General features: G+C 40.0%; 1 protein-coding gene across 6 annotated transcripts in view; it reads right to left on the bottom strand.

The window, feature by feature from the left end:
• Positions 1-17,510, bottom strand: part of LOC132402669 (centrosomal protein of 170 kDa-like) — a 177,974-nt gene that overhangs the window by 47,092 nt on the left and 113,372 nt on the right. For 4 of the 6 annotated variants that reach the window (XM_059985606.1, XM_059985608.1, XM_059985610.1 and 1 more), the window contains 3 exons: positions 9,946-10,054; positions 5,407-7,308; positions 4,782-5,025 (listed from right to left, as the gene is read on the bottom strand). In XM_059985606.1, the coding sequence (XP_059841589.1) occupies positions 4,782-5,025; positions 5,407-7,308; positions 9,946-10,054 (2,255 nt within the window). Of the gene's footprint in view, positions 1-4,763; positions 5,026-5,406; positions 7,309-9,945; positions 10,055-17,510 lie in introns of all 6 variants that reach the window. The other 2 variants (XM_059985607.1, XM_059985611.1) reach the window with 1 other exon arrangement.

The raw sequence follows: 17,510 nt of genomic DNA, 5'->3' as shown, positions 1-17,510 counted from the left end.
TTTTCATCTCCAATTAACGCTGCCCGATCTGCTGGACAGCACCCACATCTCTGCAGTTCATTGCTTTTACATGTCTAGGCTTGTTTTTTGTTTTCTCCATCTCTAACTTCCTTCATTAACTGAACAGTGGGACGGCATCAATACCAGCTTATCACAACAGCAACTCTGCCCTCATTGTTAGTGAAATTTCCTTTATTCTATCTACCACTATCTATCTACCACTCAACCCCACCCCACACTGCAATTTAAAACTATCTTGTTTTCTCTCCTTCCCAACTCTGACAAAGTAGTTTTGACTTAAAATTTTGTCTGGTTCCCTTTCCAAAGATGCTGCGGGGCCTGCTGTTTGCTTTCAGCATTTAATGTTTTAATTGAGAAATTTCATCTTTATGTTATAGCAGAAATCTAAATGGTTCTTAAGGGGTTGGTGATAACTGTCCACAAATATGGCTAGGAATCATTTGAAAAGATTGGGAACTTTCACTGCAGCTACTGCAAACCAACCACTGGAAAGAGCACTCAAATTCTCAAATTCATCTTCAACGAGGACAACAGAGTTGCCATTCATTTTCAGGGGCTCAGGAACTCACAGAAGGTGGAGGAGGAGGATGTAGTGACTGGATGGCTTAACATCTGGAGTAATGCTTCAGGTAGATGGTTGAAAGCACGGGGAAAAAATTAATGCCCTCAGAGCAGATGAAGACAAATTCTATCCACACTCACCTGGTGCTCCATGAAATTTAGCTTTGCCATTCTAACCCAAAGTTAATATGTGCACCACAGAAACATCTTTTACATCAGTTATTTAAGTATAGCAGGGATATCACAGAGATACAGTACAAAACTTTCAAACAGTAGTAAGCAGAGAAACACTATCAGCAAATCCTGACTGATTGCTCCGGTGATGCACCATCAATAACTCACACTGAGACGTAAGGCGAGATATCGGCTTTTATTGACTGGAAGAAGGAACCAGGAGTGAGTGTCCATCATACTATGTCCTGGAGACTGAGGCCAAGCGTCAGGCCTCAGATCGCCTTTATACAGGGGCCTGTGGGAGGAGCCACAGGAGCAGTCAGCAGGGGGCACATAGTTCACCACATCCGGTAAATGTCGAAAAGCCCAGCCATTTGGAAGAGAAGGCTGTAATGAAGGAATCATCCACCACAGAGAATACTACTGTAAGTGCAGCAGAGATTGATGAAGATTTTGGTTTCTTGCTTCTATCTTTGCTCAAATCTTACCATTCCTGCTCCAGCTTGATCATTTTCACTTGGAAGAGCCATTTTCAGGATGGAGCAGAAGACCAAGTACAAGGGGACCCCACGCACCCCTCATACAAACTCTTCTCCCTCCTGCTGTCTGGGAAAAGACACCGAAGCATTCGGGCTCTCACGACCAGACTATGTAACAGTTTCTTCCCCCAAGCTATCAGACTCCTCAATACCCAGAGCCTGAACTGACACCTTACTGCCCTATTGTCTTGTTTATTATTTATGGTAATGCCTGCACTGTTTTGTGCACTTTATCCAGTCCTGGGTAAGTCTGTAGTCTAGTGTAGTTTTTTCTGTGTTGTTTTTTACGTAGTTCAGAATAGTTTTTGTACTGTGTCATGTAACACCATGGTCCTGAAAAAACATTGTCTCATTTTTACTATGTACTGTACCAGCAGTTATGGTCGAAATGACAATAAAAGTGACTTGACTTGACTTGATTACCAAAATTCCTCTATACCAGTGCTCAGTAGCTACTGGGAATATACAGTATCATTATATGACGTAAATTGCTCAATTTATATCACTTGAATAAAATAAAATTCCTCCATGATCTAGCTTAGCTGAGTAATGGCCCTGGTACTGAATGCAGAAAGAGGTCAGAACTGGAGAACTGAGATATGCTTTAGTTTCAAAGGACAAGATCATATCTGAGTATGGTAGTGCAAGTCATCCATCTTCCTCGATGTAGGAAAGGAAAGTTAAGCAGATCTCTGCCACATCATGGAACTATTTGTAAAAACCAATCCAATTCACTAATGGGTAAAGAAATATTTCATCCCTGCCCAGAATGGCCAAATTGTGGCTCTGGATCCATCGATTCCCGAGCTATCTCTGTTACATATTTAGCCATTGATAACAGATGTCACCAATGTTCAACCCGTCCTCATAACCTGGCCCTCCCCAACATCTTAATCCTCTCTAGCAAACCACTCAAAGTTCATGGCATCAAATAGAAGTGCAGTATATTTGGCATGTACTAGTTGGCATGTATATTTGGCATCAACTTTAATTGCTGTTCCCTTATGGGTGAATCATCTAAGGCTCAAATTATCAGTTACAGGCTACTAGAATAACTTTACTGGCATTCAATTTATTTTGAAGAGTTTATTTTATGAATAAATACCAAAGAATGAATTGAGATCTTTTCTTTCTTAAGTATTGATAAACTAACCAAAGTTGTAATGTAGAGCAAGTTTACTAGAACTTGTAGGAGGATGCTGATCTAGTCAATCTCTGGAAGAAGCGAGCAATTGAATGTGGCGTTGATTGTAAGTAACGAAACTTCGTTTGCAATACATTCATTTTGCATCCTTGAGGGAAAAGAACTTTTAGATTTTGATATCTCCTGCATATAATCGGTAATGCACTAACCCACTGGATCTATTAAACATAAATTAGTCCACCTTGGGAATCTCTTAACAAATGGTCCCTTGAGTCAAATCTTCTACTTGAATTTATGATGAATCCCACACTTCTTGAATACTCATTACCCTGAGAGAGTGCAATTCACAAAGGGCACCATGATAGTTAAACACAGCATTCTGCACAACTTTAATCCATCTATTGCAAAAGTGGGCATATGATGAATTCTTTTTAGTTCCTTCAATTTTGCCATCTGCTTTACAGAGAAGAAAAATCAATATTGTCACATAACTGGAGTGTTTTACATGACAGGGATGGCAGTGTACTGGTCAAATTTCTGCTTTAATAAACTACATGCTGAACTATAGAGCGAAGAAATTAGTGGAATTTTGAGATTCAGAATTCAATTTTTAAAACTTTCTAAGATAAAAAAGAATCAGTGAAGAGCTCATGAAGCTTCCATTGTATAGTAATCTACTTTGTAATTAAGACTCTAATGTCCTTTAGGAAAGTAAACTGCCAATCTGCACCTCATCAGCTCAATAATGTCAGAGTGCTATCCCAACTTGGCTAATTATACTGTTGCATGTAAATTACAGTTACTGGTTCAAAGAGACCTATCACTACATTTTTGGAAAAACCAGAGCATGAAATTGCTAGCTTTTTTTAAATTGATGGTCACAACTTTACAAGAAAATAACAGAACTGTAATTGTGAAAAGCGCTTTCAAAAATTTATTTTGAAGGTATTCAGTGATGCATTGGGAAACAAAATTTTTCTTGGCCTAAGGTGGATCCATACGAGAAGGAAAAAAAATCTAAACCAGATTACTAGTGGGTGATATTCACGTTAAAAAGCCTGACATAATCACTTATCACACCACATCAAAGATAGAAAAAATTATAAGCAGTTAGAATACTCTGAAAGCTATGTTAAACATGTTGAGAAGTAAATCACATAAATAATGTACAATAAAATAACTTATGATTTAATAATCTATAAGTGTTGCACTTGTTTTTCTTGTTTTAATTTTGAACTGAGAATCTTAAAAGCACATCTAATTTTTTAAAACATAGCTTTCAAAGAGTGGAAGTGTTACATTGTTCAAGAAACAGATTTATAGTTTTGAGTGAATATTTTCTCATAATTCAATTTATGTATGACCTGATTTCTTCCCCCAGATGCTGCCTAACCTGAGTATTTCCAGCATTTTTGCTTTATTCCAGATTCCAAGTATTGCAGGGTTTTTTTTTATATGTTCATACAGCCTGTAAAAACACTGACTAATGTTAAAATAGATGGATTCAGATTTATCTTTAAGTTGTTAAATAGATTTCATTGGAACAAGTTAACTATTCATCAGGCAACATTGTCCAACTCGACCACCATAATTGCAATAGTCTGACACTTTGTTGGAAAATTCTGGCAGCCACGAGGATAAATATACCTACATTGCAATAGAAATATACTTTCTTGTTGTTTTAAGCAATTTACTATATAGTATCAAACACACTATATAAATAACTATATTTTATTGCCGAAATTTTCTTAATATTTGCAAAGATTAAATTAGGATCTTCTATGAAATGGACTTTAAATTTATATAATACATAATTTTGAAAATTTAACAGTAGGTCACAGATCTCATCAAGTTACAAATTTGCGACGGATTATTTTAGCCTCCAGTGTGAAACCTCTAAGGCCAACAAGAAGTCTTGAAATGTAATCAATGACCTGTACACTTATCTGATCTTGTGGTTGTGGACATGCTTTAACTCACATCAGGAAAAGGGTAGCACTGGCCAAGATTTAATCTTAATAGAAATGTCAGATCAAAGTCATGGTCTACTGCGATAGCTTTCACAACTCATTAGCTCACTCTAGTCAACATGTATCAAGTAGCTAATTAACTAAAGCAGAAAGATGAGATTATCCAATGAATTCCACACATAACTGCTCCCATTGATTAAAAACTGTGGAATTTTAAAAAAATCAAAGAATTGGGCATGATTAATTAATCATTCAAAAAATAAAACTGACCAAATATTTGCAGTCCAGATTAGAAGATTCCAATTTATGTTTACATCAACAGTTATTAACAAAATTAGAACATAGAACACCTACTTTGATATTGAAAGATACCTGGCAATTTCCTCACTGTGAGCTGTCCAGTCCCTTATGTAGTCATCCTGTTCCTTCATCTTATTTTTCAGGAGCATGTTGGTTGATTGGGTTACATTACTACTTTGCAGTTTAGCACTCCTCAGTGCAGTACTGGTTCGTAAACGGCTATGCTTGGGTGAACTACGATTTGACCCAAATTCATCTTCTGAGGTTGAAGCATAATCTGTAGGAAAGCGCCTCCATCTTGGACCTTGCAACAAGACTAGACATATAAGCAACAAGGACGCAATGGGTATACCAGTGTGTAGAAGGAAATAACAATTCAAAGATTACTGATAAATATTTTTCTATCCAGTTTAAAATCAGCAAGCTTTAAAATTACAAGATATTCCAAGAAGCTAACCCTCTATTTATTTGGATGTCACAACATACAACATATGCACTTGTATTACATGTTATGGAGAAAAAGAGCACATTGAACACAAAATAAAACTTTCACATTTAAAAAAATTTCTATTTAAAGATATTAATTTTAAATAACAAATAAATGAACAGCTAATCTTCTTTAGTATAATATCATATATTGATTGCTTCTTCCAGCATCTAATAAATGAAAGATACATACAATAATTTAACGACTTACCTGATGGGGAACCTGGACCCATTGCAGACACTTTGCCTTTTGAAGAATCAGGCATTCTTGAAATGCTATTAGCACGAAGTCTGGGGGGCACTTTGCTATCTACCAATGAGGTGCCACGCAAGTTGCTCCGAATGGAGGAGTCACCACTTCGACCAACACTACTCCGAGTTATTGTTGCTTCAGAGTCACTGCGAGCTGATATCGAACCTAGTCGGCTGCGGCGTGGTTGCGCAAGGAGATCTAACCTGGAGGGCGCTTTTCGGCCTGTGGGTGGCTTTGATGTAGTTGAGCTGGTTGTCGATACCTCAGACACCACTGAAACTTTGTCTGCATCAGCTAGTTCATTATCCGATACATCTCCAAGGCGTGCTCTGCGTAAAATAGATGCCCTGGTTGGCCGCGGCTTGGGTAGTGTGGTCGATTTGCCGGCTGAGCCGACTGCTGTCGTTTTTGTCTTGGATAATTTATTGCCCTCCAGTTTCGAATGCAGCAGCTCATCAGTGGATGTGAATGATGTCCGCCCTTGTGATCGACTGGAATAAGTCTCCTGATCTGAAGAAAGAAAATCAGAGATTGTAGACTGAGGTAAGCTTGAAGTTTGGTCATCATCAGTCAAGTCAAAAGAGGCCTGTCTTGCTCTTCCAGTGGGCTGTACTGATCTACGTGGCTCTGTTCTAATACTGGGGTCTGAAGCACGACTTTTGGTTTTCCTGTCAACAAGTTTTTCTCTAGCATTGGTTGCAACAGCCCTAGACTGATCCTTAGGAGTTTTTGTGAAGCTTTTCTCCTTGTGAAGATTACTCAGAGTTCTCCGTTTTTGAAGAGATTTCTTTTCTGCATCTCCACTAACTAAGCTGATAGTACTTGCGGTGTCAACATCTGACTCAGGGGAAATGGAATCATCCCTGTGGTAGCTCGGAGTCTCTGCTTCACCATCCAGCTTGTTCTCATCCTTTAGCTTTGCCTCCAGGAAAGCCATCACTGCCTCAGTATCCTTCAACAATGCAGTAGTGCCACTGGTAGAGTCTGCCCCAATAGAATTACTCCTTTCCTGATTGCGTATGCTTTTATGTGCATCACCAGATGAACCAGAATGCTTGCTAATTCGAGGTATGAGTTCTAAGGGCACATTACCGCTTGGTTTCTCTATAGTGAAACTTCCCTGTCTGACCAAAGGTCTGGGAGAATCCTTTTTCTCTGCATCTGCTCCTTTAGAACTGTGCCCTCTGACAGGCTCTTCTGACTTCTTGTGTTTATCTTCACTTTGAACTTCTGTTTTGTCTGAAGCACTTGTGGCGACAGCTTGTTTAGATTCCCGCACGTGAGGCTTTTGGGATGTCACTTGTCTTGGTGATGCTTCTTTGCTTTTATCAGTTTGTAAAGGCTTACTAGCAGTCATTGTTTTAGAAGAACTCCGATGGTGCAAGTTTTCTTTGTAACCCTGTTGTTGAGTTTTAGGTGAAGATTGTCTTGCTGCTGATATCACCCTGACAGCATCTGCTTTCGCTTTAATAGACTGTGTGGAGCTACTAGAATGAAACACCGCAGCTTCCTTGCCGTTTGCATTTCCACCTTGAGTATCCCCAGCACTGCTAATTTTAACACTAGAGCTGTCGGCAGGCCAATTTGTATTAGTGTAATCCTTTGGTTTGTCTTTTTGGTGAGGTGGAGTTGTAGTTTCTTTCTCAGGGAGCTCAGTGTCTTGTTTTTCATCTATTCCCCGTCTGGGTTTTGCAAGACTTAAAGTGAGGGGATCTTTTGACCTTTGGCCTTCCAGCATTTTGTCCTCCATTGGAAGCTGTGGGAGTGTTCTCCTCTTTCTCTCGGTCATACAGGCTGAAGCTGTTTCTGATGTTGCCAACGCACTCTTCGCTGAAATACCAGATTCACTGATATCTGCATCTAAGGCCAATAAACAACGTTACCTTGAATTGTTAGGAAGTGCCAAAGAACAACTTCAATTCACATTCCCTTCCAGGTATCAGAGGGCAACACAAGTTTATTTTGGGACGATATGATGATATGGATGTGCTGGAAAACCCCCAATAAAATAACAAAATACATTTTGGTACCTATTTAGCAGGAATGACATCTAAAATTTAATAATAGTGCAGTAAACACAAAAAAGGTTACCAAATTAAGGTACATATCAACAAGTGGAAAAATTATGTGGCAAGTAGAAGATGGTTCTTTCAATCACTTGTACAGTAAAACTCACTGCACTGGTGATGATGGATGTCTATATTGTGAATGTCAATTTTCTCCTTAGTCTTTTCTTACTTTGCATATTTTCTACTTGATATTACATATATTAACTTTGGTCAAATTATTTCTACCAATAATACCACAAAATACAGCATAACAATTAAGCTGCTTTGTTTTATTCTAATGTTATCTCACCCACATTTTCTGGCTCCAAGCACAAATTTTTTCTTTTGTCCTTGAATAGTCCTGCATTCTTCCTAGCTATCTCTTGTTGGCCATGAAGGAATTTAAATATGGAAGAAAACATCAAAGTCGAATGAGTCAAGTACAGTGGAAGTGAAGAAACCAACTGTCTTTGTTCTTTCCATATGGTTGAAGGAATGGAGGTGCCATTATGTGAAGCTGCTCTGTGACCTATATTTTGTGAGCAGTCTTGTGAACTGGTTTTGTTCAGGAATAGCTGTATCTCAATGCTTCAAAGTGGACACAATAATGCACCTGATAATCTGCTGAACGAGATAACATTTCCAAAAAGTTATTTGTGGAGTGTTCTTTGGTAGGATATGACATGCACATTTACGAATAGGGGAATCTGTGGCTTAAGTGAATAAATCGAGCCTAGTAACTGGCCAGTTTGCTCTGATTCAGACAAGGGGACATTACTTACAAATTGTCGCTTGCGAAAGGGCAATAAAATGGTGCTGGCTTGAACCAGAGCCAATGGGAAAATGACATGAGATAGCCAGATAGGCCAAGACCAATAAGACTGAAACACAACATTTGAACTGATAAGGAATGTATTTCAGTCAGAGGATTTAAATACAAAGCAGTTCAAACTCTGAAGTCTATCGCAAGGAAGACCTCCCATGCCAGGGGCTGGGAGAAGGATCAATCATATTGCTAATGGGAAATCCTCAATTTCAATGTCATAAATTGGAGAAGTGGTCTGAGTGAGTATTAGTGCAGAGGAAACAGCAGAATTAATGTTTCTAGTTGTTGACCCAGGGTCAACATAATTATGTTGGTGTTTTTGCGGAGACAATGAAGTGCAAGCTTTGACTAAGATTTGTGGAGTGAATTGCCTAACTGAGATCAGTTCATAATAGTCAACACTCCTGTTTTAAATCTAAGTACAAAAAGCCTGGGATTCTCCTTAATCGTACTTCCCAAGGGTATATCAAGGCCTCTGTTGGTTTTCCTGATTATTTTTACATTCTTTGAGTGCTTTGCTGAATTTCATCATCATAAAGAAAAAAACCATGTATAAAAGTTTATCAAACAAACAAAATCTACAACATCTCTCATCAACCAAAGTTCCTGAACCTTGCCATCCTCGTTTTCCCTGTTAATGGAGTATGCTGATCCTGAATTCTGGTCAGCTGGTCTTTAAAAGACTCCACATGTCAGATGTGACTTACCCAATAACACCTGCTCCTAATCTACTCTTGCCAAACTTTGCTGTAATTAGCCTTCTCCCAATTTAGCACTCCCACCCTTATGCAAGTCCAGCACTATACTGACTATCTGAAAACTTGAGTTATGATCACTATCGCCAGTAAAACTTTCATCAATTCAGAAGGCTGATGGATTGTTGACCTTTATTGTCAGAGTTATGAATATAAAAGAGAAATTTTGGTGCATCCTTAAAAGACAGTGGTGATAACATTCTTTAAGAATTATCTACAATTAAGGAAGATATACTTACACTGACTGTTACATCGTTGACTGCTGAATAAAATTAAGCTGAGCAGGTTGTGCCCATAGAGAAGATTGACTTGTGATCTTATTTAAGCACTTGACATTGAGGGGGTGCATGTCAGGGGTTATTTCCCCTAGTCAGGGTATTTAGAACTAGTGGGGGCATAATTTCAGCGTAAGAGTTTACCCTGTTTCAGATGGAGGTGATAGAGAATTTTTTTTCTCTTGGAAGGTTGTGAATCTGTACCTCCATAGCTCACCAAAATAGAATTCCAATCAACATGTATATTCAAGGCAGAGATAGAACATTTATATTACAATGCATTAGAGAATTATATGGAAAACGTAAAAACATTATGAAAAGCCAAGACTAAATCAGGATCTCAGTGATCAGGGAGAAGGCTCAAGAGGACAACTCTTGCTTATATATAAAACATTTAAATGCTCTATGCAATAATACATATAAAAAAATTCTTCTGCTCTTCTAATTATGTTTTTCTAATTATGATGAATGATTACCTGGAAATTAAGAATATGAAAAAGCTATTTACCTGTAACTAACTTCACTAAACTCAATGTACTTAACTTTTAGATTAATAAACAAGCAAACTTTGAAAGAAAATTAATGAAAACTACCTTGATCTTGACCAACGGAAGTCGGTGCTGCCACGTCATTGGCAGCTAAATTTGCCCACTGTGACACCCACTTGGGAGAAGTCGGTGCAAAGGAGCCTTCAGGATGAATCTGGAAAAATAGACAAACATCAACTCTGATTGTTTTGCAATTCAGCAACAATTGAACTCCTGCAAATATCATCAGCAAAGTCTGAATCCAAAATAAATTAATTTAACAATAGATTAAAATTTAATTTTTTGCAATAATCATGCTTTAATAATCAGTACAAAACTTAATGAAATTTTGGACTTTTAAAGCTATGGTTACTAATGGCACGAGACTTTCCTCAGACCACCACAGAAAGGAAAAAATCCTTTATTATCACCAAAGGAAGCAGTTAATTGACTGTCAGTACTCAGCTTCAAACAATTCTGAAATTATTTTATTTCTTTACTTTTCTCATTCTCTAACTGCATGAACTTCAGCAGGACATGGAGCTCCACAGGTTTAATGACCACCTTTGTTTTGTAATTTAACACAAAGCATACATTGCTTTTCCCACAGGGTAGAATTGCCACTTCCTTCCATTATGAAGATCACTGAGAAAATGCATCAAAAATTATTTCATGTATAGAAAAGGAAAAGGGCAAGTTGAAAAGATGGAGGGAGATAAAGAACGGAGAAAGGCCATGAATAATGGCAGTGAGAGGAAGATGAAACCAGCCAGTGTTGTCAGAAAACTGAAGGCAATATCGAACAGAGGAAGGTAAACACGATTACTCTAGTAGCAACTTGGGCAGAATGAAGTCCTCAAACTACTGGCAAGACTGGAATTAACTCTCCAGTTAAGATGTTTACATTGTTCTTCTAGGCCTCAGAGACAATAAAATTTTGTGCAAATTATGTCAAAATAGTGTTGTCTGCAGCTTGGCTTCACCATGTACCCAGCAGTCATATTGTGGTTGCTGGGTATATGCATAAAAGTCCAATAATTTTATTCACTTTTATTTAGAGATACAGGCCCGTTTGACCCAACAAGACCGTGCTACTCAAATACACCCATCTGAGCAATTAACCTACTAACCAGTATGTCCTTGGAATGTGGGAGGAAAGTTATGTGATCATGGAGAGAACGTACAAGCTCCTTACAGACAGTGGCCGGAATAGAACCTGGGCCGCTAGGGTTGTAATGCATTATACTAACTGCCATGCTATCGTACTGCCCCAGTGGTGCCAGCATTCCATGGTATTCTACTTTGATTTGCAAATAACCTTCTAAGCACAAGCTTGGCTAAGCTTGCCTTAGACTAGATCACATGCAGAGACAACATTTAAGTACTGGAATGTAATAACATACAACATACATAATGATCAAATATGCCCAATGAACAGTCCATGATTAGATACCAATCACACTCAAGAACAGCAATTCGAAAAGGTACATTCAAAAATGAGAAAAATGGTGTAGTCTGTTTCCTGGTATAGCAGTGATTCAATCACCTAATTTTGTCACTAACCAGATACCCTGATGTTTTTGACCTAATTCTTTTAAAGTTTCAGTTTGTGGGCAAATTTGGAAAGTCCATTTTTAGGTGCACCAAAAAACTTAGTTCCAAGTATTGACTAGCCTTAATAAGACTGAGCAATCTCTCCTTTAACAATTAAGAGCAAATAAGTCTCACAGCTTCAGGTGGACAGGAAGATGTTCTTGACAAGGGATGCAGGAGATAGAAATACAAAGGTAGTACAGTTGAATGTGTGGCTAAAGAGAAACATAGAAACATAGAAAATAGGTGCAGGAGTAGGCCATTTGGCCCTTTGAGCCTGCACTGCCATTCAGTATGATCATGGCTGATCATCCAACTCAGAATCCTGTACCTGCTTTCTCTCCATACCCCTGATCCCTTTAGCCACAAGGGCCATATCTAACTTCCTCTTAAATATAGCCAATGAACCAGCCTCAACTGTTTCCTGTGGCAGAGAATTCCAGATTCACCACTCTCTGTGTGAAGAAGTTTTTCCTCATCTCGGTCCTAAAAGGCTTCCCCTTTATCCTTAAACTGTGACCCCTCGTTCTGGACTTCCCCAACATCGGAAACAATCTTCCTGCATCTAGCCTGTCCAATCCCTTTAGAATTTTATACTTTTCAATAAGATCCCCCCTCAATCTTCTAAATTCCAGTGAGTATAAGCCTAGTCAATCCAGTCTTTCTTCATATGGAAGTCCTGCCATCCCAGGAATCAATCTGGTGAACCTTCTTTGTTCTCCCTCTATGGTAAGAATGTCTTTCTTCAGATTAGGGGACCAAAACTGCACACAATACTCTAGACGCAGTCTCACCAAGGCCTTGTACAACTGCAGTAGAAACTCCCTGCTCCTGTACTCAAATCTTTTTGCTATGAATGCCAACATACAATTTGCCTTTTTCACCACCTGCTGTACCTGCATGCCCACCTTCAATGACTGGTGTACAATGACACCCAGGTCTCGTTGCACCTCCCCTTTTCCTAATCGGCCACCGTTCAGATAATAATCTGTTTTCCTATTCTTGCAACCAAAGTGGATAACCTCACATTTATCCACATTAAACTGCATCTGCCATGAATTTGTCCACTCACCTAACCTATCCAAGTCACCCTGCATCCTCTTAGCATCCTCCTCACAGCTAACACCGCCGCCCAGCTTTTTGTCATCCGCAAACTTGGAGATGCTGCATTTAATTCCCTTGTCTAAATCATTAATATATATTGTAAACAACTGGGGTCCCAGCACTGAGCCTTGCGGTACCCCACTAGTCACTGCCTGCCATTCTGAAAAGGTCCCATTTACTCCCACTCTTTGCTTCCTGTCTGCCAACCGATTCTCTATCCACATCAATACCATACCCCTAATACCGTGTGCTTTAAGTTTGCACACTAATCTCCTGTGTGGGACCTTGTCAAAAGCCTTTTGAAAATCTAAATATACCACATCCACTGGCTCTCCCCTATCCACTCTACTAGTTACATCTTCGAAAAATTCTATAAGATTCGTCAGACATGATTTTCCTTTCACAAATCCATGCTGACTTTGTCTGATAATTTCACCTCTTTCCAAATGTGCTGTTATCACATCTTTGATAACCGACTCCAGCATTTTCCCCACCACCGATGTCAGATTCACCAGTCTATAATTCCCTGGTTTCTCTCTCCCTCCTTTTTTAAAAAGTGGGGTTACATTAGCCACCCTCCAATCCTCAGGAACTAATCTAGAACCTATGGAGTTTTGAAAAATTATCACTAATGCATCCACTATTTCTTGGGCTACTTCCTTAAGCACTCTGGGATGCAGACCATCTGGCCCTGGGCATTTATCTGCCTTTAATCCCTTCAATTTACCTAACACCACTTCCCTACTAACATGTATTTCCCTCAGTTCCTCCATCTCACTAGACCCTCGATCCCCTACTATTTCCAGAAGATTATTTATGTCCTCCTTAGTAAAGACAGAACCAAAGTAGTTATTCAATTGGTCTGCCATGTCCTTGTTCCCTATGATCAATTCACCTGTTTCTGACTGTAAGGGACTTACATTTGTCTTGACCAATCTTTTTCTTTTCACGTAACTATAAAAGCTTTTACAGTCAGTTTTTATGTTCCCTGCCAGCTTTCTCTCATAATCTTTTTCCCCTTTCCTAATTAATCCCTTTGTCCTCCTCTGCTGGTCTCTGAATTTCTCCCAGTCCTCAGGTGTGCCACTTTTTTTTTTGCTAATTTATGCGTTTCTTCTTTGGACTTGATACTATCCCTAATTTCCCTTGTCAGCCACGGGTGCACTACCTTCCCTGGTTTAGTCTTCTGCCAAACTGGGATGAACAATTGTTGTAGTTCATCCATGCGATCTTTAAATGCTTACCATTGCATATCCATCGTCAAGCCTTTAAGTATCATTTGTCAGTCTATCTTAGCTAATTCACGTCTCATACCTTCAAAGTTACCCTTCTTTAAGTTCAGAACCTTTGTTTCTAAATTAACTATGTCACTCTCCATCTTAATGAAGAATTCCACCATATTATGGTCACCTCTTACCCAAGGGGCCTTGCATGACAAGATTGCTAACTAACCCTTCCTCATTGCTCAATACCCAATCTAGAATGGCCTGCTCTCTAGTTGGTTTCTTGACATGTTGGTTCAGAAAACCATCCCGCATACATTCCAAGAAATCCTCTTCCTCAGCACCCTTACCAATTTGGTTCACCCAATCTATATGTAGATTCAAGTCACCCATTATAACTACTGTTCCTTTATTGCAAACATTTCTAATTTCCTGTTTAATGCCATCCCCAACCTCACTACTACTGTTAGGTGGCCTGTACACAACTCCCACCAGCGTTTTCTGCCCCTTAGTGTTATGCAGCTCTATCCATATCGATTCCACATCCTCCAGGCTGATGTCCTTCCTTTATATTGCATTAATCTCCTCTCTATCCAGCAATGCTACCCCACCTCCTTTTCTTTCCTGTCTATCCCTCCTGAATATTGAATATCCCTGGACGTTGAGCTCCCATCCTTGGTCACCCTGGAGCCATGTCTCTGTGATCCCAACTATATCATATTCATTAATAACTATCTGCACATTCAATTCATCCACCTTGTTACGAATGCTCCTCGCATTGACACACAAAGCCTTCAGGCTTATTTTTACAACACTCTTAGCCCTTATACATGTTGAAAAGTGGCCCTTTTTGCCTGCCTGCCACTTTTACTTTTCACCTTACTACTTTTTGCTTCTACCCTCATTGTACACCCCTCTGTCTCTCTGCACTTGTTCCCATCCCCATGCCACATTAGTTTAAAGCCTCCTGAACAGCAGTAGCAATGTCCCCCTGGGACATTGGTTCCAGTCCAGCCCAGGTGCAGACCGTCCTGTTTATACCGGTCCCACCTCCCCCAGAACTGATTCCAATGCCCCAGAAATTTGAATCCCTCCTCCTTGCACCATTTTTCAAGCCACGTATTCATCTGAAATATCCTCCTATTTCTACTCTGACTAGCAAGTGGTACTGGTAGTAATCCAGAGATTATTACCTTTGTGGTCCTACTTTTTAGTTTATCTCCTAACTCCCTAAATTGACCTTGTAGGACCTCATCCTGTTTTTTACCTATATCGTTGGTACCTATGGTCACCACGGCCACTGGCTGTTCACCCTCCCATTCCAGAATGTCCTGCAGCCGCTCAGAGACATCATTGACCTTACAATCGAATCCCCTATCACTATAGCTCTCCCACTCCTCTTCCTTGCCTCCTGTGCCACAGAGCCACTCATGGTGCCATGAATTTGGCTGCTGCTGCCTTCCCCTGATGAGACATCTCCCCCAACAGTATCCAAAACAGTATATCTGTTTAGGAGGGAGATGACCTCAGGGGACTCCTGCACTACCTGCCTACTGCTATGCTGTCTAGTGGCCACCCCTTCCCTTTCTGCCTGTGTAGCCTTTACTTGTGGTGTGGCCAACTCATTGAACGTGCTATTCATGACTTTCTCAGCATCACGGATGTTCCAGTATGAATCCAATTGTAGCTCTAGACGCTCAATGCGGTCTGCCAGAAGCTGCAACTGGACACACTTCCTGCACACATAGTCGTCAGGGACACTGGAAGTATCCCTGATTTCCCACATGCTGCAGGATGAACAAACCACTGGGCCAATCTCAGCTGGCATGACCTACCCAATACTTGCCTCAACTTTTGAAACTTTCTCCTTTTAAAGGAACTTACCCGGCCTTACCTCACTTGGAGTGAAACTCGTCCTCAGCCTCTGCTCGCCGAAGCCTCTCGAGACAAAGCCTTCCTACTCTGTCTCCCTCTACTCCGTCGCCTGCTGCAACGTTGCCTGCTCTGTCTACTGTTCTCTTTAAATACTCCCGCTGCCTCACGGTCCGACTTACACATGCTTGCGCAGTCGTGCCTCCGTTAAACCGCCGAAGAAAAGTATGTCTGAATCTGCCAAAGAGGTTACGTAGTTGGAAGGAGTTCAGATACTTGGACTGTTGGGCTCCCTTCCAAGGCAGATGGGACACATACAAAAATGACAGGTTGCAACCCAGACTGGAGGAACTCCAATATGCTTTCAGGGTGGTTTGTTAGTGCTGCTCAGGAGATTTAAACCATATGGTAGAAAGTAGACTGTCAGTCAGCAAGTGGATAGATTGAGGAGGTAGGGATGGTCAAATGAGAGGAAGATCAGGGAGGGCCAGATTAATAAACACAGTAGATATGAATTTATTTTAATACAAGGAGGAGAACTGATAAGGCAGATGATCTTATAGCCTGGATTAGTTCATGGAACTATGATACTGCAGCTATCAGAGAAGCTTGTTTAAGCAAAGGATAGGACTGGCAGCTCAACATTCCAGAGTACAGATCTTACAGAAATGATCGAGAAGAATGTAAAATAGGTGAGGGAATTAAAGTGCTGATTAAGAAGAGTGTGTCAGCTACACTGACAGGGAACAAACAGGAGAGCTTAGCCAGAGGAAGAAAGGAGCTATCATCATGATAGACTTGTACTATAAGCCTCCTAATAGCCATTTGTAACCAGAGGAGCGTGTATAGGTGGATAATATAAAGATGGTAAAACAATGGTTATTGTAGTTTAGCTTCCCTAATAGAATGCAGAATAAAGTGTAACAGCAACAGAGAAAGCACAGTGCAGATGAACAATAAAGTACAAGATAATAAATAGATTAATAAATGATAGTCTTACAACAGCAGGGTAGAAGCTGTCTTTGATGCTGGTGGTATGTGTTTTTAGGCTGGGTGGGGGTCTTTGATTATGTTGGCTGCTTTATTAAGGCAGCAGAATCTGAGGTCATGTGCAGAGTAGCTAAAACATATAGACATTTTGCATCCAAATAGGATACTTTCAATTGGTAAAGGTTGATGGGAACATGCCAAATTTCTTTCGCCTCCCAAAGAAAGGCATTGGTGAGCTTTCTTGATGTTCGCTAGTTCCAAAGCAGAACTTGATCTTCACTGCTCAACAAGAGAAATACAAGGAGTAGCACCAACCACAATACATTGCATTTTTGACCTCACTTAAGTTTTTAAACTTAATTTAAAAAAAGCTCCCTCCCAGACAACATGCAAGCAAGTTGCCATTAGGTCTTTATAATGTACAACAGACCCTCCCAGTTTACCTCCCTTGAAGGGTTTGTGAAGCATTCCTCTGAAGTACAGCTACTCACAGAAATTAGTTTCTATTTTACATTACGTGACAGTGGGCAAGGTATACCCAAATCCTGAGAAAATACAACATCCCTGTTAACATAAGACCATAAGACATAGGAGCAGAATTAGGCCATTTGGCCCTTCGAGTCTGCTCTGCCATTCAATCATGACTAATCGTTTTCTTGTAATCTTCTCCTCAACCCCAGTTCCCAGCCTTCTCCCCGTAACCTTTGCTGCCACATCCAATCAAGAACCTATCAATCTCTGCCTTAAATATACCCAACAACCTGGCCTCCACAGCTGCACATGGCAACAAATTCCTCAAATTCACCTTTTGGCTAAAGAGATTTCTCCACATCTATTTTGAAAGGGCAC

This window comes from Hypanus sabinus, chromosome 12 (assembly GCF_030144855.1).
Source record: "Hypanus sabinus isolate sHypSab1 chromosome 12, sHypSab1.hap1, whole genome shotgun sequence".
Classification (NCBI taxonomy): Eukaryota; Metazoa; Chordata; class Chondrichthyes; order Myliobatiformes; family Dasyatidae; genus Hypanus; species Hypanus sabinus.
Note: the sequence above shows the minus strand (reverse complement) of the source record. Positions and strands in the feature narration are given on the sequence as shown.